A 22,648-nucleotide genomic window follows, 5' to 3' on the forward strand; every position below is an offset into this window, starting at 1 on the left:
ATCAATATCTCTGAAACAATTAAGCAGTCAAACCTTATTACCCAGTACTATGAATCTGTTCCATTTTTTTTCAATTCCCTCCTAAAACCTAAATGAAGCAAATTGCAACTGGAAGGAACGGAAAAGCAAGCAGCACTGAGCCTTCTACCACGCAGTCTTTATTACTTCCAGAACCCATTTTTCAAATCTTGATCTTCCCTCTCTTCTAATCAAAGTTTCATTTACTAGTTTAACAAAATATTATCTTTTCTCACTTCTCAAAAAATTTTCACATTCGTAAGAACTGATAGCATTTTAAAAAATCAACTCACCTAAATTTATTTTTAATGGAGAACAAAAGAAGCTTTTGAATGTGTTCTTTAGAATATGTAAAATCTACTTTTCTTTAAAATTTTACCACCATTATACTTTCTCTTTATATGTGTAAAACTTTACTATATATTCATTTGTTAGAGATTATAATAATGAAGATGCAAATTGAGCCTTGTAAATAAATATATTTAAAGAAATCTTTTCAGCATAATACTTATCAACTGATTCTTACTTTGCTTCAATTTATGGAAATCACCAGCTCGATCCTTAGTAGCCTGCTTTAGAACTTCTGCTTGAATTCTGGGTTCATTCTCCAAGTTAGGGCCTGGAATTAAACGCTGAAGAGGATTGGAAGGATTCTGTTTTGAAGTTCTAGAGTTTCCATTGTGGTTTATATGAGAATCTAAGGCAAAAATAATCAAATTAAGGTCATATTTTGCATAAAAATTTCATAAGACCTACTTGAGAAAAGTAAGACACACTGTTATCTGATACTGGGTTAGCAGGTAGGTTTTTTTTTTTTAAGCTTTATTTTATTTCTTTAATCAAAGCTTATAACCAATGTGATTTTAGTTGTGTGATGTTTACTGACCATTCCCAGGTAGATATCTTTAGTGCTGATTATAAACTCATTCGCCAACTGTATACACTGTTTCTCAGTCACTCACTCTCTGAGACCTCAGGGACCAACGGAAAGGCAGCGATATCTGTATCTTCCCTCCAAATTCCAAATAGCTGTCAGAAATCTCCAAAATCCATAAGGCTTTTAGAATTTCTATTCTCAAAGCCATTTTCATCTACACAGTGACACACTCCTGATTCTTATTAGTATCTCCTGGATATATCTTTTCTTTCCTTCACTCCTCTTTTTAACTCATCAAATAATTGATTTAGATCTTTATTACAATGAATTTTATTCATATCAATTCTCATTTTAGGGGAACATTCCTGTAAAACTAAGTATTCAGTAGAAAACAAATAGAAAAGTAGAGAGTAGGGAGCTGAATATAGATGGATCTCTTAACTTTAGAAGGCCTCTGGGAGACACACTTGAACACATTCTGAAGAAGGTACATGCACGCACACCAGGAGTGTTGAAAGGGAAGGCAGTCCAGAGCGGCAGGACAGACAACTCTTCTGCTCTTAATAGTCCATTAGACAAAGTTAATTTTATAATGATTTCTCCCTGAGCTTTTCTCAGTCATTTGACAATACATAATGTTAACTAGAAGAATGAATGATACTTCACTGTGCTCCTGAATGACATGTTTTATTCCCTATATAACAATATGTAACCAGTACACTGATTTTCAAATGGAATTTTAAGAATAAGACTTCATACCTGGAACCATATTTGGGGAGAGAGGTTGTCCAGTTGGAAGATGGGAGATTACTTGATGACTTTCATATTGAGAAAAGGAAACAGGGGGTTTCTTTAAAGCTAAAAGAAAAAAAAAAAAAAAGAGAGAGAGATCCATATTATTCCCAGTAATATTATGGTTTATAAAACCAACCACCATGAATGTATTTACACTGCATTAATCCTATGATGCTTATTCTAATTTTGTAATCCTTATAGTTGGTATATTAACAATTTATGGTTACTAATTGGAATATTGTACCATCCATAACAGATTTTGGTGATCAATAAATCTGACCAGAATACAAGACAGGAAATCTGTCTTGTTCACCACTACCTTCTCAATACCTAGAATAGTGCCTGGCATATAACAGGAGCTCAATTAAAATTTGACGAATGAATAAATAAATGAGTCTCTTCAAATATAGTGAAAACTTGTTGGGATTCTCTTCTCCTGTAAGAAATGAAGGCAACAGGCAAACAGGTTAATTTTCACTCATTGCACCACAACCTTGGGCAGCTTAATGTGACAGAAAGGCAGAGAACAAGATGAAAACTACAGAGAAGGGAAACAGATAAAGAGGGGAGAACTGAAAGTCATCTATGAACACCCAGACGTTCAAGCTGGACTTAGGAAAGGCAGAGGAACAAGAGACCAAATTGCCAACATCTGTTGGATCATTGAGAAAGCAAGAGAGTTCCAAAAAACCATCTACTTCTGCTTATTGACTACACCAAAGCCTTTGACTGTGTGGATCACAATAAACTGTGGAAAATTCTGAAAGAGATGGGAGTACCAGACCACCTGACCTGCCTCCTGAGAAAGCTGTATGCAGTTCAAGAAGCAACAATTAGAACTGGACATGGAACAACAGACTGGTTCCAAATTGGGAAAGGAGTACGTCAAAGCTGTATATTGTCAGCCTGCTTATTTAACTTATATGCTGAGTACATCATGTGAAATGCTGGGCTGGATGAAGCACAAGCTGGAATCAAGACTGTTGGGAGAAATATCAATAACCTCAGATATGCAGATGACACCACCCTTATAGCAGAAAGCGAAGAAATAGAGCCTCTTGATTAAAGTGAAAGAGGAGAGTGAAAAAGTTGGCTTAAAACTCAACATTCAGAAAACTAAGATCATGGCATCTGGTCCCATCACTTGATGGAAAACAGATGGGGAAACAGTGACAGACTTTATTTTCTTGGGCTCCAAAATCACTGCAGATGGTGACTGTGGCCATGAAATTAAAAGATGCTTACTCCTTGGAAGGAAAGTTATGACCAACCTAGACAGCATATTAAAAAGCAGAGACATTACTTTGCCGACAAAGCTCTGTCTAGTCAAAGCTATGGTTTTTCCAGTAGTCATGTATGGATGTGAGAGTTAGACCATAAAGAAGGCTATGCGCCGAAGAATTGATGCTTTTGAACTGTGGTGCTAGAGAAGACTCTTGAGAGTCCCTTGGACTGCAAGGAGATCAAACCAGTCAATCCTAAAGGAAATCAGTCCAAAATGTTTATTGGAGGAACTGATGTTGAAGCCAAAACTCCAATACTTTGGCCACCTGATGCGAAGAATTGACTCATTGGAAAAGACACCAATGCTGGGAAAGACTGAAGGTGGGAAGAGAAGGGGATGACAGAGGATGAGATGGCTGGATGGCATCACCGACTCAATGGACATGAGTTTGGGTAAACTCCGGGAGCTGGTGATGGACAGGGAGCTCTGGCGTGCTGCAGTCCATAGGATCGCAAAGAGTCGGACACGACTGAGAGACTGAACTGAACTGATCTATAAGATACAGTTATGGCCCATTTTATTCTTCTAAAACTTTGGTGTGGCAGATACGATGCTTCATGACCCTATTTCATTATATTTTTCCTAGGCATAGAGGAAGATTAGCCTTCCTTATGGTTACAGGCCATGAAACTGGGTTCCAGTCATGAGAATGTAAGTGAAATTGAATGTGCCTCTTCTAAGTGTGCCAATAAAATCTCCTGTGCAAATCAACTACAATCTCTCTTCCCTTCTGCCACAAATTCGGAGGCTACCTACGAAAATGGTGGCATCAAATAATGTAAGGAGACATAGCTTGGAGGAGAGCTGCAACGAGAGTCATCCAACCTGCATCAGACTGCAAAGTGAACATTTACATAAACAAAACTTTATTGCTTTAAGCAAGTGCAATTTGGACATTATTTGTTAATACACCACCGCCTTGTCAATCCCATCTAGTATGCTTGGGTTATTTTTATAATCCTCAAAGTTTGTTTCAGTGACTGTATTTCATCATTTTTTTCATTATTTATTGTGTATTTATTATTATATAGATTTCCAAATTTAAGGGCCCAAGAAGCTTAAAATGCACCCTAATACAGCAACCCATTCAAAGTTACAGAAAGCTGAGGTTTTCTGTATCTCACTGGCTGCCCTTTCCTTGTTTGTATTCCCAGCTGCAATGCTCAACACCCACATCTGTACATAAGGCAACTGAGCAGCTGACACCTTTAAAGAGCAGTACTTTGAAGGCCTAACAACACAATTTTGACTTGCTAACTGCCTCTGAGGACACTAAGCATCTAGTAGATATACTGGGAGGAGGAGTCAGTCACAATCTACAAATCTGTCGATCAGTGCTGGACCCCAGCTGGCCTCAGTACTATATAAACCAAAGACAAAAGAGGTACTTTCAAGATTAAACAAGAAGTGATCATACATGTTACATGTTCTTAGGTTATGCAATAATCCCTCCTGCTCAAGAGCAAGCTGACTATTTGGAGGAGAAACTATGCAAATTTACATAGGTAGAAAGAGCTGGATTAAAAAGAGCCTTTACATATGGATTTGATACCTGGTTGGGCAACTCTGCGGTGCAGCGCAGCCCAAAAACAAAACCCAGCCTTTATACACCATCCCCATCCGCCAGTGTTCAGAACCGATAGACAGGCGTATCTGCGGGTACTGCCTGTTCACCTCCACACCACTGCAATAAAGCGATTACAGCAATAAAGTGAGTCACATGCAGTTTTTTGGTTTCCTAGGACGTATAAAAGCTATGTTTACATGATACAGTAGTCTATTAAATGTTCAGTTGTGTTATGTCTAAAAAATCAATGTACACACCTTAATTTTATTTATTTTTGTTGGCATTTTATTTTTTTTTAAATTTATTTATTTACACACCTTAATTTTAAAACACTTCATTGCTAAAAAACATTAACCGTTACCTGAGCCTTGAGCAAGTTGTAATCTTTTTGCTGGTACAGGGTTTGAAATATTGCAAGAGGTACCAAAATGCGACACAGAGACATGAAGTGAGCAAATGCTGTCGGGAAAATGGCACTCACAGATTTGCTTGACACCGGGTTGCCACAAACATTCAATTTGTAAAAAACACAATCTGTGAAGTGCAGTAAAGCTAAGCACACTAAAACATGGCTTGTCTGTACTAGAAACCACACAGTCATCCCTCGGTATCCGTGGGGGACTAGCTCAGGACACCCCTACCCCACGCTCAAGTCCCTGAGTTCTCTTTATCCACGGCCCTCTATCGGAGGATTCACACGACCAGAGTGTAGGCAGCACACAATCCCGGGCAGGGTGGCTCCATCGACGAGGAGTCCAAGGACACAACTGTGGTCCTATGGAGCCTTGTGAGTGTGATGCGAATACTACATTTCCATAAAAGTTCAGAAAAGTAGAGAAGCAGGAAGAGATGTAAAATGAGCTGCAATTCCCCCACTTAAAGATAAGCACTGCTACCCTTTCAAGATTATCTGTTTTGTTTTTTCCTGTACATTACACAATATACCTTAAAATTATGATACTATTAAATATACTATTTTATAATTGGGTTGTTTAATATTTTATACATATTTTTCTGTGCCATCTCAATTTCTTCTATAACATTCCTAAATGGTATCATAGTACTGAATCAAAACTTCCAACTTCACAGGTTTGACTTGAAAGATCTGGGTCAAGGATTGCCACAGTACTTCACAGGGCCATCTGCATCAGTAAGCTAATTGGTGGACAGACTTTTTACTACTGAGGAAAAAGTAATGTGCGTTCTGTAAATACTTTGGGTTCTATGCTTTTGCTTTGACTTTTTTTGCTCTCCTAGAAAAGTTCCTTCAAAAAAACACTCTAGTCTTGCTTTTTTTAGGGGAAAGGTGATTTATTTACACCCAAGACAAGATAGAGGCTTTCCCAGGAGCCAGAACTAATAGCTACAGTTAGTGGTACCAAAAAAAAGTGAAGATCCAAAAAATTACTAGTGGACCTGGACTACTAATCTTGCTCTGCAGTTTTGTATAGAGTTTCAGATATTTTTTCTACACATATACAAGTATCTAATTTTAATCACAAAAATGAGATTCTATTGTACTTGCTCCCTTGTAACCTGCTTTTTTTCATGAAAAAAAAAAAAAAAATCATAGATATATTGGGAATTCCCTGGCAGCCCAGTAGCCAGGACTCCACACTTTCACTGCCGAGGGCCCAGGTTCAGTCCCTGGTTGGGGAACTAAGATCCCACAAGCTACACAGTACGGCCAAAAGCAAGCATAGTTATACGTTAATTAAAACTAGTCAACATCATTTTTTTCAGGACTATATACCACATTTTATGGATAGAACACATTTAATGACCTAATAAGCTAATCTGTAACATTTATATGGTTTTAAATTTATCATGATAAATAATTTTATGGTGAGCATTCTTGTATTTTATGGTGAGCATTCTTGTAACTAGATAGAGTAAATTCTTAGCTTCCCTGGTAGCTCAGAGGATAAAGCGTCTGCCTGCAATACAGGAGACCCAGGTTCAATCCCTGGATTGGGAAGATCCCCTGGAGAAGGAAATGGCAACCCACTCTGGTATTCTTGCTTGGAAAATCCCATGGATGGAGAAGCCTGGTAGGCTATGGTCCATGGGGTCACAAAGAGTCAGACACGACTGAGCGAGTTCACTCCCACTAAGCACTAGGTTGATGACTATGTGCACTTCTTTAAAAAATTAAGAAAAACTAAATAAATGTGAGCTTGAAATAAATGTGAGCTAAAGTATGGGGAAAAAAATCAGACATTGAAAGACTGAAAAGAATTACATATAATATTAAAGTTATTTGTACATTACGATCCTTGGAGAAGGGAACGGCTACCCACTCCAGTATTCTGGCCTGGAGAATTCCACGGACTGTATGGTATGGGGTGGCAGAGTCAGACACGACTGAGCAACTTTTACTTCACTTCATATATTACGATATATTTTACCCAGGACCTCTCCACAGGGGACCACAAAGAGCCAGGGGAAAATACAGAAGGCAAGAGAGCACTGTTGCCACCAGGTAATGCCATTACTACACTGCTAAATATACATCACTGAGAAGACCATTATCAAGGAAGATTACCAAAGATAAACAGAAGCAAAGAGGAACTAAACAGCCTCTTGATGAAAGTGAAAGAGGAGAGTGGAAACAGTTGGCTTAATACTCAACATTCAAAGAACTAAGATCATGGCATCCAGTCCCTTCACTTCATGGCAAAGAGAGGAGGAAACAGTGGAAATGGTGACAAACTACTTCTGGGCTCCAAAGTCACTGCAGACGGTGATGCAGCCATGGACTAGGACGCTTACTCCTTGGAAGGAAAGCTATGACCAACCTACATAGCGTATTCAAAAGCAGAGGCATTACTCTGCCCACAAAGGTCCGTCTAGTCAAAGCTATGGTTTTTCCAGTAGTCACGTATGGATGTGAAAGTTGGACTATAAAGAAGACTGAGCACCAAAGAACTGATGCTTTTGAACTGTGGTGTTGGAAAAGACTCTTGAGAGTCCCTTGGACTGAAGGGAGATCAAACCAGTCCATCCTAAAGGAAATCAGTCCTGAATATTTATTGGAGGGACTGATGCTGAGGCTGAAGTTCTAATATTTTGACCACCTGATTTGAAGAGCTGACTCACTGCAAAAGACCCTGATGCTGGGAAAGATTGAAGGCAGGACGAGAAGGGGACAACAGAGGATGAGATGGTTGGATGGCATCACCGACTCAGTGGAGATGAGTTTAAGCAAACTCCAGGAGATGGTGAAGGGAGGGGAGCCTGGCATGCTGCAGTCCATGGGGTCACAAAGAGTCAGACATGACTGAGTGACTGAACAACATAAAAATGATAAAACTTGTTTAACCATAAAGACAGGATACAAAGCCCCTAGAGCAGATAGCTTTTATCCTACCACTATGATACTGGGTTTTGTATTTTTTTTAATAAAGGAGAGCTACTGATTTGGAAATTCAATCATTCAACAATAGTTGTTAAGTGTCTACTATATGCAGGGTTTCCCTGGTGGCTCAGTGGTAAAGAATCCCCCTACCAATGCAGAAGATGCAGGTTCAATCCCTGGGTTAGGAAGATCCCCTGGAGAAGGAAATGGCAACCCACTTCAGTATTCTTGCCTGGGAAATCCCATGGACAGAGGACCCTGGCTGGCTACAGTCCATGGGGTTGTAGAAGAGCTGGAATGACTTAGTAGTAGACAAAACAGACCAAGTTATAAAACAACAAATGAATTAATAAGTATCTATAGCAATAGATAATGCAAATGTCAGAGTAAAAATGTTATGCATGAAGTAAAATAGGGACATGTGATAAAGGGATATGTAATGACGACCCTATATGCAAGGCAGCAAAAGACACACAGATGCAAAGAACAGACTTCTGGACTCTGTGGGAGACGGCGAGGGTGCGATGATCCAAGAGAAAGCACCGAAACATGTATATTACCATGTGCAAAATCGATGACCAGTGCAAGTTCTATGCCTGAAGCAGGACGCTCAAAACCGGCGCTCTGGACAACCGCAAGACGGGGTGCGGGGGGGAGGAGGGGCGTTCAGGACGGGGGACACATGCACCTGTGGGTGATTCACATCAACGTACGGCAAAAACCACCACAATACGGTAAAGTAATTAGCCTCCAATTAAAATAAATTCATTAATTTTTTAAAAAAGAGTAGTGGATGTTCTATTTTAGATGCTTGGTCAGGGGAGGCATTTCTGAAGACCTCTTTGGGCAGAGGTGGGAGTGAAATGTGAAGACTATCTCAAGCAGAGATCAGCAAGTACAGAGGTCCTGAGACAGAAGCATGTGCAGCAGCTCTGAGGAAACGCAGGGAAAGCCCTGAGAGGAAAGCACAGCAACGAAGGCAGAGAGGAGAGCAGGGCCCGCATCAGAGCCCAGAACAGTAAACAAACGTCAGATAGGGGATCAGGGACTGAGGGCTGGGATGAAATGGCAATTTCAAGGGAAGCAACAGCACTACTACTTATGACAAGAGTAGCTCCCATTTTCTGAAAGCTTAGTGTGAATCAGGCTCTAATCTCATGTCGCTCTCAGAGCCACGTGAGGCAGGTAGTGCCTTTCACAGATGAGGGACGGAAACTCAGGACAGCAGAGATGAGACACACCTCCTACTTGACTTAAAAATTCAAAGCAGTCATTTCTGGAGAACCTGGCTGATAAGCTTACCAAGTAAGTAAGTGAAGTCGCTCAGTCGTGTCTGACTCTTTGCAACCCCATGGACTGTAGCCCACCAGGCTTCTCTGTCCATGGGGTTCTCAAGGCAAGAATCCTGGAGTGAGTTGCCATTTCCTTCTCCAGGGGATCTTCCCAACCCAGGGATCGAACCCAGGTCTCCCACATTGCAGGCAGACACTTTAACCTCTGAGCCACCAGGGAAGCCCAAATAGGAATAGGAAAAAAAAATTAACAGGAAGTTTAGGGTTAATCCTCCTCGACTTCTCTGCTAGCTCTCAGCTGCAGCCTCTACTGGGAGAGTCAAAAAGAAACTGGCTTTGCTTTTCACTCTCATTTTCTTATTTCAATGGCAGAGCAACAATCTTTCTCGTCTCCTGACTGACAGGCTTCACAGGCCAGTGCCTGTGACTCCGCAGGAGGAAGGGCGCTAGGAGGCAGTGGAGCTCAGCTCTAGCAACACCACAGTGTTACAGCGATCACCCTGACACGGGCGTCCCCGTGGCTCAGGGGCAGAGAATCTGCCTACCAGTGCAGAAGACGCGAGTTGGATCCCTGGGTTGGGAAGATCCCCTGGAGAAGGAAATGGCAACCCCCTCCAGGATTCTTGCCTGGGAAATCCCATGGACAGAGGCGCCTGGTGGGCTACAGTCCATGGAGTCGCAAAAGAGTTGGACACGACTGAGTAACTAATACAACAACCCTGAATATACTGAATACAGGGATGGTACCCAGGAAGTCGTATCTATTAATAGTTCCAAAGGTGGTTCTGTTGCACAACTAAGAGAATAAAAGACAGCATAAAAAGCATGGGCTCTGGAGTTAGACCAGGGTTCAAATTATGGCTCTATAATTTATTAACTGTAAGACTCAAGTGCCTAGTTTCTTAAAGCTTGAGGTTTCATCTGAAAAAAAGGAATAATGCTATTTGCCCTACATGATTAAAGTGAAGGATAAGTCAGAGTATTTGCTAGTATATTATGACAGATGCCTAGAAAATAGGTGTTCAACATATACTAAGTATTTAGAGTTGTCAAAGTTAAGCTTTATCATTAAAATGAAAAAAAGAATTCGAGATTCAAGTTGAAGGAAACAAAAACATTTAAATGTAAAACTATCAGCCCTAACCAAATTATTGACCTGCTGATTACATAGCTTGCATACACTTAGGAATCTTGATGAATGTTTACTTATAGTAATGTTTTTGGAACTTCAAGAAACTCTGATCAATAATTACCCATTAAAATAGTAATTCTGAAGCATGAACATTAAATACAAAACACTGATGTAACATCCTTATCTTGTTCTCTGTACATGAACAGATATAACATGCCTGTAACTGCTGAAATATTGGCCAGTGAGGCCATCTCAGCCCTCTAAGAAACATACGTACATGTCTACAGAGACTAATAAAATGATGTTCTCATATGGCTCTGTAGACCTGGCCTATGAACTGAAATTCTTTCACATTGAAAAATCCATTTATACAATTTTAAAAAGTAATATGAATTTCAATCTCAAAAACGACAGAATGATCTCTGTTCGTTTCCAAGGCAAATCATTCAATATCACAGTAATCCAAGTCTATGCCCCGACCAGTAACGCTGAAGAAGCTGAAGTTGAACAGCTCTACGAAGACCTACAAGACTTTTTAGAACTAACACCCAAAAAAGATGTCCTTTTCATTATAGGGGACTGGAATGCAAAAGTAGGAAGTCAAGAAACACCTGGAGTAACAGGCAAATTTGGCCTTGGACTACAGAATGAAGCAGGGCAAAGGCTAATAGAGTTCTGCCAAGAGAACGCACTGGTCATAGCAAGCACCGTCTTCCAACAACACAAGAGAAGACTCTACACTTGGACATCACCAGATGGTCAACACCGAAATCAAATTGATTATAGTCAGACAAAGATGGAGAAGCTCTCTACAGTCAGCAAAAACAAGACCAGGAGCTGACTGTGGCTCAGATCATGAACTCCTTATCGCCAAATTCAGACTTTAACTGAAGAAAGTAGCAAAAACCACTAGACCATTCAGGTATGACCTAAATCAAACCCCTTATGACGATACAGTGGAAGTGAGAAATAGCTTTAAGGGGCTAGATCTAACAGACAGAGTGCCTGATGAACTATGGATGGAGGTTCATGACATTGTACAGGAGACAAGGATCAAGACCAGTCCCAAGAAAAATAGATGCAAAAAAGCAAAATGGCTGTCTGAGGAAGCCTTACAAATAGCTGTGAAAAGAAAAGCAAAAAGCAAAAGAGAAAAGGAAAGATATACCCATTTGAATGCAGAGTTCCAAAGAATAGCAAGGAGAGATAAGAAAGCCTTCCTCAGCAATCAATACAAAGAAATAGAGGAAAACAACAGAATGGGAAAGACTAGAGATCTCTTCAGGAAAATTAGATATACCAAGGGAACATTTCATGCAAAGATGAGCACAATAAAGGACAGAAATGGTATGGACCTAACAGAAGCAGACGATATTAAGAAGAGGTGGCAAGAATACACAGAAGAATTGTACAAAAAAGATCTTCATGACCCAGATAATCACGATGGTGTGATCACTGACCTAGAGCCAGACATCCTGGAATGTGAAGTCAAGTGAGCCTTAGGAACCATCACTACGAACAAAGCTAGTGGAGGTGATGGAATTCCAGTAGAGCCATTTCAAATCCTGAAAAATGATGCTGTGAAAGTGCTACACTCAATATGCCAGCAAATTTGGAAAACTCAGCAGTGGCCACAGGACTGGAAAAGGTCAGTTTTCATTCCAATCCCAAAGAAAGGCAATGCCAAAGAGTGCTCAAACTACCACACAATTGCACTCATCTTACACACTAGTAAGGTAATGCTTAAAATTCTCCAAGCCAGGCTTCAGCAATACATGAACTGTGAACTTCCAGATGTTCAAGCTGGTTTTAGAAAAGCAGAGGAACCAGAGATCAAATTGCCAACATCCACTGGATCATGGAAAAAGGAAGACAGTTCCAGAAAAACATCTATTTCTGCTTTATTGACTATGCCAAAGCCTTAGACTGTGTGGATCACCATAAACTTTGGAAAATTCTGAAAGAGATGGGAATACCAGACCACCTGACCTGCCTCTTGAGAAACCTGTATGCAGGTCAGGAAGCAACAGTTAGAACTGGACATAGAACAACAAACTGGTTCCAAATAGGAAAAGGAGTACGTCAAGGCTGTAAATTGTCACCCTGCTTATTTAACTTCTATACAGAGTACATCATGAGGAATGCTGGGCTGGAAGAAGCACAAGCTGGAATCAAGACTGCCGGGAGAAATATCAATAACCTCAGATATGCAGATGACACCACCCTTATGGCAGGAAGTGAAGAGGAACTAAATAGCCTCTTGATGAAAGTGAAAAAGGACAGTGAAAAAGTTGGCTTAAAGCTCAACATTCAGAAAACGAAGATCATGGCATCCAGTCCCATCAATTCATGGCAAATAGATGGGGAAACAGTGGAAACAGTGTCAGACTTTATTTTCTTGGGCTCCAAAATCACTGCAGATGGTGACTGTGGCCATGAAATTAAAAGATGCTTACTCCTTGGAAGGAAAGCTATGACCAACCTAGACAGCATATTAAAAAGCAGAGACATCACGTTGTCAACAAAGGTCCATCTAGTCAAGGCTATGGTCATGTATGGATGTGAGAGTTGGACTATAAAGACAGCTGAGTGCAGAAGAATTGATGCTTTTGAACTGTAGTGTTGGAGAAGACTCTTGAGAGTCCCTTGGACTGCAAGGAGAGCCAACCAGTCCATCCTAAAGGAGATCAGTCCTGGGTGTTCATTGGAAGGACTGATGTTGAAGCTGAAACTCCAATACTTTGGCTACCTGATGGGAAGAGCTGACTCATTGGAAAAGACCCTGATGCTGGGAAAGATTGAGGGCAGGAGGAGAAGGGGACGACAGAGGATGAGATGGTTGGATGCCATCACTGACTCAATGGACGTGGGTTTGGGTGGACTCCGGAAGTTGGTGATGGACAGGGAGGCCTGGTGTGCTGCGGTTCATGGGGTCGCAAAGAGTCGGACACGACTGAGCGACTGAACTGAACTGAATATGAATTTCTACTGCTACCCATGACATAATAACTAGTATTGGACTTATCCTCTCTCACATCCTGAACAGTTCTTAATATAGACAAAATAGATAAGCCTACTGTTTTCAGGCACTGGACAACCAGCAGCATAAAACCAATCCTTGAAAGAAGGGGTATACATGAGGTGAACAGTCTCAGTAAGTAGAGGAGGCAAACTGGGTTGCTGAGGTGGCTGGAATTTGTAGGACAAAACACTATAGAGAAAGGAGTGGTGAGCGGTGAGACAGGGACAGAAATCTGCAGGGATACTCCCCTTGGGTCTCTGACCAAGGCCTGGGCCGTGACTACACAGTGTGAAACTCTATCAGACCTAACATACAGTGCCTGCTGCATGGTTGAGAGCTGAACAAAAACTAACAGAGGTCAAGGAGTGCTTGGAGCCAACCGGATCTCTGAGCCAGCCACAGTGCAGGGTCTTCACTGAGCATCAGACACATTCAAATGAGATGCTACAAGTCCTACTTTCAAAGTAGAGATCAAAGAAGAAGTAAGACTCTCACTATTTGCAGATGACATGATCCTCTACATAGAAAACCCTAAAGACTCCACCAGGAAATTACTAGAACTAATCAATGATTACAGTAAAGTTGCAGGATATAAAATCAACACACAGAAATCCCTTGCATTCCTATACACTAATAATGAGAAAACAGAAAGAGAAATTAAGGAAACAATTCCATTCACCATTGCAACGAAAAGAATAAAATACTTAGGAATATATCTACCTAAAGAAACTAAAGACCTATATATAGAAAACTATAAAACACTGGTGAAAGAAATCAAAGAGGACACTAATAGATGGAGAAATATACCATGTTCATGGATTGGAAGAATCAATATAGTGAAAATGAGTATACTACCCAAAGCAATTTATAGATTCAATGCAATCCCTATCAAGCTACCAACAGTATTCTTCACAGAGCTAGAACAAATAATTTCACAATTTGTATGGAAATACAAAAAACCTCGAATAGCCAAAGCGATCTTGAGAAAGAAAAATGGAACTGGAGGAATCAACCTACCTGACTTCAGGCTCTACTACAAAGCCACAGTTATCAAGACAGTATGGTACTGGCACAAAGACAGAAATATAGATCAATGGAACAAAATAGAAAGCTCAGAGATAAATCCACGCACATATGGACACCTTATCTTTGACAAAGGAGGCAAGAATATACAATGGATTAAAGACAATCTCTTTAACAAGTGGTGCTGGGAAATCTGGTCAACCACTTGTAAAAGAATGAAACTAGAACACTTTCTAACACCATATACAAAAATAAACTCAAAATGGATTAAAGATCTCAACGTAAGACCAGAAACTATAAAACTCCTAGAGGAGAACATAGGCAAAACACTCTCTGACATACATCACAGCAGGATCCTCTATGACCCACCTCCCAGAATATTGGAAATAAAAGCAAAAATAAACAAATGGGACCTAATTAAACTTAAAAGCTTCTGCACATCAAAGGAAACTATTAGCAAGGTGAAAACACAGCCTTCAGAATGGGAGAAAATAATAGCAAATGAAGCAACTGACAAACAACTAATCTCAAAAATATACAAGCAACTCCTACAGCTCAACTCCAGAAAAATAAATGACCCAATCAAAAAATGGGCCAAAGATCTAAATAGACATTTCTCCAAAGAAGACATACAGATGGCTAACAAACACATGAAAAGATGCTCAACATCACTCATTATCAGAGAAATGCAAATCAAAACCACTATGAGATACCATTTCACACCAGTCAGAATGGCTGCGATCCAAAAGTCTACAAATAATAAATGCTGGAGAGGGTGTGGAGAAAAGGGAACCCTCTTACACTGTTGGTGGGAATGCAAACTAGTACAGCCACTATGGAGAACAGTGTGGAGATTCCTTAAAAAACTGGAAATAGAACTGCCTTATGATCCAGCAATCCCACTGCTGGGCATACACACTGAGGAAACCAGAAGGGAAAGAGACACGTGTACCCCAATGTTCATTGCAGCACTGTTTATAATAGCCAGGACATGGAAGCAACCTAGATGTCCATCAGCAGACGAATGGATAAGAAAGCTGTGGTACATATACACAATGGAGTATTACTCAGCCATTAAAAAGAATACATGTGAATCAGTTCTAATGAGGTGGATGAAACTGGAGCCTATTATACAGAGTGAAGTAAGCCAGAAGGAAAAACACCAATACAGTATACTAACGCATATATATGGAATTTAGAAAGATGGTAACGATAACCCTGTATACGAGACAGCAAAAGAGACACTGATGTATAGAACAGGCTTATGGACTCTGTGGGAGAGGGAGAGGGTGGGAAGATTTGGGAGAATGGCATTGAAACATGTGAAATGTCATGTATGAAACGAGATGCCAGTCCAGGTTCAATGCATGATGCTGGATGCTTGGGGCTGGTGCACTGGGACGACCCAGAGGGATGGTATGGAGAGGGAGGAGGGAGGAGGGTTCAGGATGGGGAACACATGAGAAATAAAGGAATAAAAAATTAAAAAAAAAAAAAATCCTCTGATAAAACATAATGGAAAATAATACATATGTGTATAACTGAATCACTTTGCTGTATTGCAGAAATTAACACTATAAATCAAGTATATTGCAGTTACAATAAAGAAGCAATACTCTCTCCCAGGGCAGTTGTGAGGATCAAGAAAGTATTTGCAAAAATCCCTAATTTAGCCCTGTTTTGGTCTCAACTATTTAAATGCATGTCTATATAAACATATCCGTATATATGTGTATGTGTGTGTGTATATATATATAAAACCCAGGATGAATATGAATATGTATGTATACTGCCCCTCATGTACTACCACGAATGTAAGCTTTTCCTCACAAATTCCATGACCACAGTTTCCCACTCACAAAACAGAACGCGAGAATATGTATTCTCTGTAACATAATAGAAAAATGTACAACTATCAATATTATTACTAACTTTACAACAAGGGCACTGAAACTTCTCTTAGGCTCCCTTAGTCGTGTGGAACATAGACCAAGGGTATCTCCCAGCCTTGCAAATAGCTGAGAAGAGAAAAACAAAGAAGGGGAAGGCCGAGTTCCAAAGAATAGCACAGAGAAAAAAAGAAAAAAAAAAAAACAAAGTAGAGATCACAGCTCAGAGTCAAAGGCCATGTCCTCAAATAACAAATTCAACACTTACCTGCCCTTCTTCTCCTCTCAAACATCACTGTAATGATCTCTTTTTTTTTCATGCTCTCTTTTTAATATTCTAAAAATATTTATTTTTTAAATAGATATTTTATAAAATTACCTTATGAAATTTTGAAACCAACATTCAAAACGTTTTCAAAAGGTTATGTAAGGGAAAGACACCTTTCTATCGCTGCCCTCAGTCTTCTTCCACAGAAACAAACCCAATTACCAGTTTCGATCAGCACTAACCAACAGGATTTTCTGCAGTGATGGAAATGTCCCATACCCACGCTGATACAATAGCCAGGAGCCACGGCGACTGCTAACTACTTGACGCGTGGCTAGTATGACCGAGGAAGTGGAAGTGTAGTTTCACTCAGTGTAAGTAAACTAAAACACATTCAGTCGTGTCTGACTCTTTGCGACCCCATGGACTGTAGCCCACCAGGCTTCTCTGTCCATGGGATTCTCCAGGCAAGAATCTTGGAGTGGGTTGCCATTTCTGCTATCTTCTCCAGCAGCTCTTCCCAACCCAGGGATCGAACCCGGGTCTCCCGCATTGTGGGCAGACACTTTAACCCCTGAGCCACCAGGGAAGCCCGTTACTCAGTTTACTGAATTTAAACAGGTACATGTGATCAGCGGCTAGTGTATTGGGCAGTGCACATCTAGAGAATCCTCTGAGACCAGCAGTCTTCTAGGTTGGCTACACAATACAGTCACTTATGAAGCTGCATCTCACATCAGATCACAATAAATGTCTCTGGAGTGGGACTCAGACATGGGTCATTACTTTTTTTTTACCTTACCATGATTCCAGTATATGGCCAAGGTAGAAGTCTTCTGTTCTAGAAAATCACTTATTTTTTAAATAGAGTAGCTCTACCTAAAGTCTAGTCAAGGCTATGGTTTTTCCAGTGGTCATGTATGGATGTGAGAGCTGGACTATGAAGAAAGCTGAGCGCCAAAGAATTGATGCTTCTGAACTGTGGTGTTGGAGAAGACTCTTTGAGAGTCCCTTGGACTGCAAGGAGATCCAACCAGTTCATTCTGAAGGAGATCAGCCCTGGGATTTCTTTGGAAGGAACGATGCTAAAGCTGAAACTCCAGGACTTTGGCCACCTCATGCGAAGAGTTGACTCATTGGAAAAGACTCTGATGCTGGGAGGGATTGGGGGTAGGAGGAGAAGGGGACGACAGAGGATGAGATGGCTGGATGGCATCACTGACTTGATGGACGTGAGTCTCAGTGAACTCCGGGAGTTGGTGATGGACAGGGAGGCCTAGCGTGCTGCAATTCATGGGGTCGCAAAGAGTCGGACACGACTGAGCGACTGAACTGAACTGAACTGACAAATCTCAGCATAGTATATCTTCTATGTATATAGTGTGTCTGGAGAATAGATATCTGGGAAATGGATATCATAGTGTATCTGGGGAAAAGAGACAGGATTGGGATCTGGAGGGGACAAAGGGAGGCTTCAATTTATCGGTTATGTCTTTTTCCTTTAACAATAATACCAATAACAGAAATATCTGAAACAAATGTGGCAAGATGTTACATCATTTTTTTGTTTTTTAATTTTTAGAGGCAGTAGATCCTTGACTATTCATTATATTATTCTCTATGCTTTTCTGTATGTTTGAACCGTTTCTAAATCTAAACTACAAGACTCCTGTAAAATCTTGTGACTAGCTCCAAACCAACATGAAAAACAAACCAAGCCCATTAAGATCTGGCTCCCTGCCTCTGGAAGCTGAGAGGCTGAAGCAGCAGGCATCACGCTGAGCACAGGCGCGTGCGACACCCCCGGGGCCGCTGCAGAGCTGCATCTTAGGGCGGCTCAGCAGTGCTCTGCTGTGGTCTCTAGTGCAGCCCTGGCTGTTGTGAACAAAACCGCCATCCACACCTAAAAGTCGGCTTTTAATTTACAAGGATATGCTCTTTTCTCCACTTCCCTCTGTGGGGTTACTGCTCTGTAGTCTTTAGGGACTCCACATACACACCAGAACTTGTACTGGTGTAAAGAATTATTACATAGATTACTTCAGGGAGAAAAGACAATACTCAATAAAAGGAGTGACAAGGAGATAAAAATATGTTTCTAATGATATAAACACTCGGGGCCATAACAGTGGCGGCTGGGACTGATAAATGCAGCACAGGCTGCACACCAGGCACTACTCTTGGTGGCGGTGGTTTAGTTGCTCAGTCGTGTCTGACTCCCTGCAACCCCATGGACTGTAGCCGCCTCTGTCTATGGGATTTCCCAGGCAAAAGTACTGGAGTGGATTGCCATTTCCTTATGCAGGGGATCTTCCCAATCAAGGGATCGAACCTTTGTCTCCTGCTTGGCAGGGGGATTCTTTACCACCAAGCCTCTTGTGGTGCTTTGCATTTAAACCTCACATCCACCCTATGAGGTTGAAACTGTTACCATCCTATCTCACTGATAAGGATAAGGGCAAATAAATGGTCACATGCCTTTGAAAATACAGAGCCAAGGGTTTGAAGCCAGCAGTTTGACTCTAGAGACCACTGCCCCGCCGCTAAGCATATTCTGGAAATTCAACCATACACATTCATTGGGACCTTGGATGTGCAAGGCATGAGCATACTGCACGCTCAAGGCACAAAGACACAGCAAGGCTTTCCTTTGTGTTTGCTCTGACGGACTGTACGGCTCAGAGTTTCTTTTCACCAGTGACTGTATTAAAATAGTCTTTATACTCAAAATACTTCTGTAAAAGCACCAACAGTCCAGAGATTCAAAATTAATCCAGAAGACTTCTGGTTCCTGGGTCTGCATATACGGAGCTTAGAAGTTGCCACTCTAGCCTAACAACAAGGAAACAGCTAAAACAGGCGGAAAAATCAACAGCTCTTCTGGGTCCATAAGAAAGAGGAAGACACAGGGCAAATTGCAACCATCATACAAGAGAGACAGGCAAATACAGGGAGTCTTGGCTTACAGGAGAGACTAGTGAACAGAAACCGCCACAGAAGCCAGTGCCAGGGCAGGGAAATCTGAACTGTACCTGGTTAATTGCCAGAGGTTCAGTATGGATAGCTCAGAGTTAAAACTCTAGGGGGCCCAGTCACATAGGGGGCTCCCACAAAGTTAGGGAATTTACTCCAGGAGTTCAAGTAGATTCCCAGGTAAATAGTGGAGAAAACCCCCTGAGGGTTGGGGGAGGGCAAAAGGAAACAAAGCATTCTGTTCCTAATAAAGTCTGCTCTTTGCAGAAACCAGTTAAACAGCACCTAACTTGCTAGGGCATTATCAGAGTCTAAGTGACCTACCAAAGGAAAATACCCAACTCTAGCTCCCTTGAGCCACCCTGTCCCACCTGAGAGGGGAAGGAAAAAACTGAGAAGCCCTTGTGAAGTTCAGAATCCAGAGGCACAGGCTCACTGAAAGGCTGAGAGCCAACCGCAGAACAAGAGAGAGCGTCCCCTCCCCACAGCTCACCAGCAGGGCTGCGCCCCTGGCGTGTGTGCCACGCTGAGGCATCAAGAAAACCCACAAGGCACACTGAAAGGCACGGAACGCTCTGCGAGCTTCAGAACAGACATGGCAGGAATGGCGGGGCTATCAGCCCGGGAACGCAAAAGAACTGCAAGTACGACGCTAAGAACTCCATCAGATAAAGTAGACAGCAAGCAAGAATAGATGGGCAATCAAAGTACAGAGATAGAAATCCTAGAAAGAATAAAAAAGAAATACTAGAGATCAAAAACACTGTAACAGAGATGAAGAATGCCTCTGATGGGATTATTAGTAGACTGGACAAAACTGAGGAAAGAAGCTCTGAGTTAAAGGATTTATTGATAGCATCCTCAAAAACAGAAAAGCAAACAGGACAAAGACTGGAAAAAAACAGAACCAAATACCTAAGACAACTATAAAAAGTGTAACGAGAATACCAGAAGGAGAAGAGAGAAAAGAACAGAAGAAATATCTGACATATAATGACAGAATTTCTGCCAAATTAATGTCAAACACGAAACTACAGATCCAGGAAGCTCAGAGAACACAGAGCAAGATAAATGCCCAAACACACAAACAAAAAGACTACTTCACAGCATATCATTTTCAAATTACAGAAAATCAAAGATAAAGAAAAACTAACCCACTGGTGCACTTTGGTGGGAACATAAACTGGCGCAGCCACGTGGGAAACAGTGGCGGCTTCTCAACACCAAGAGCAGAGCTCGCAGGTGACCCAGCAGCGCACTCCAGGGCAGACACACAAACAGCAGAACCACGGACTGAAGAGAGACATGCACCCTAACGTTCACAGCAGCATTATTCACAAGTGCCAAGATACGGAAGCAGCCTAAGCGTCCAAAACCAGATGACAGACAGAGAAGATGTGGAGCGCGCGCGCGCACACACACACACACACACGCACACACACGCAGGAACACTACTCAGCGTGAAAAAGAGTGAACGTTTTGCATCCGCAGCAACGTGGATGGACTTGGAGGGCACCAAATGAAGCCAGAGAAAGAGAAATACTGGGTGATGTCACTTACATGTGGGATATAAAAATTACAACAAACCAGTGACGAAAACAAAAAAGAAGCAGAGAAGCAGACTCAGAGATACAGAGAACACTCTAGTGGTCACCAGTGGGGACAGGGAAGAAAGGGGGCATACCAGGGTAGGTGGGACAAGATAGCTATTTTATGGAATTATATGCAATCATGTGGGTGAAACTTATGAAAATTATAAAGCACTATAGAATTTAAAGAACCTTTCATTTAATTTTTAAAAAGTAAGCACAATATAAAGAGATTAATCAACCTAAACCTCAGTGAATCTAGGACTAGGGTAAGTACTGCAAAAATTCAGAAGAATACATGGTCCTTGCCCTCAATATTTCTTTAACATCTAAGCCAGTGGTTCTAAAACATTGGCAAAGACCAAAACCACCTGGAGAGCTTGTTAAAATGCAGACTGTTCGGCTACATTCCAAGAATTTCTTATGCTGTCCGTCTGGAATGGGACCTAAGAATATGTGTTTCTATTAAATAAGTTCCTGGGTAAGGCTGACACTGCTGGTTCAAGAACCAACTTTAAGAATCACTGGATTACTTCATGGCCTTACAAAAAAAACATGCTCATCCTTACTCCTTATTTATCAACTCATGTTCTTGCTCTTGCCCTGAACTTTACTTGGAGGGAATACACTGTGAACTGGCAACTCAAAAGAATACAGATATGAAAGAATTTGAGAAGACGGCGAAACTATGCAAAGGAAAGGACTAACTGCTTTTGCCTTAAGAGTCAAACATATTTGAACTTTTTCTTGATGGCTCAGAGTTATTGTTCATGATAGTCATGCTGTGTTCAAGCTACTTATGTTTATTAAAAGTATAAGTAGTTTATTTCTTTCAAGCTAAATGTTCCTAGATTGCAGTGCTGTTGATATTCATTCATTCATTTGGACCTTAGATACTCAGCAATTTCAGCCACAAACAATGAGCTAAAACTACAGAAATAATCACGGAGATTGCAAAGGAATGAAAACAGCAAAGAAGAACCAAAGATATGCTGTTACTTCCTATTTTTCATAATAAACTGGAGTCAGCATGGAAGGGTATCTACGATAGCTAAGAAACAAACATAGAAATGGTAAGGAAACAGAGAGACATGAAAAAACTGCATGGGATTAGGGCAGCAGCAGTGACACAGACCAAACAGAAAGAAAGCAGCAGACATACTAATGAAGAGACATACACTGAGCAGAAGTGGCCGTAAGAGAAGGAAAAAAGTGAATAAGCTACTTAAATTGTAGGGTGATTAACTGAAAAGACATGCCAAGTCCTAAAAACCTATATAAGGGTTTTATTCTGCCATATTAAAGAGTACCAACACCACCACAACCTGGGAACATTTAGCCTGAAGGAAAGAAACCACATATACTTTTAGTAAACATAAGCAGCTTGAACATATAGCATAACTGTCATGAGCAATAACTCTTGAGTCATCAAGAAAAAGTTCAAATATGTTTGACTCTTCAGGCAAAAACAAGTATTTTATACACTTTAGCAAAATTTTCCATAAAAATTATATCTAAAACAATTATATTCTGGGAATTAATAGGTAGTTAGTTAACTAA

General features: G+C 40.9%; 1 protein-coding gene across 7 annotated transcripts in view; it reads right to left on the reverse strand.

Moving 5' to 3' along the window:
- Nucleotides 1-22,648, reverse strand: part of GOLM2 (golgi membrane protein 2) — a 152,053-nt gene that overhangs the window by 20,435 nt on the left and 108,970 nt on the right. For all 7 annotated transcript variants that reach the window (XM_086319105.1, XM_086319103.1, XM_086319101.1 and 4 more), the window contains 2 exons: nt 1,655-1,753; nt 545-715 (listed from right to left, as the gene is read on the reverse strand). In XM_086319105.1, coding sequence (XP_086175231.1) covers nt 545-715; nt 1,655-1,753 — 270 coding nt within the window. The remainder of the gene's footprint in view (nt 1-544; nt 716-1,654; nt 1,754-22,648) is intronic.

Source organism: Bos grunniens, chromosome 10, assembly GCF_055505025.1.
Source record: "Bos grunniens cultivar Pamir isolate PY7600 chromosome 10, Bosgru_T2T1.0, whole genome shotgun sequence".
Lineage (NCBI taxonomy): Eukaryota > Metazoa > Chordata > Mammalia > Artiodactyla > Bovidae > Bos > Bos grunniens.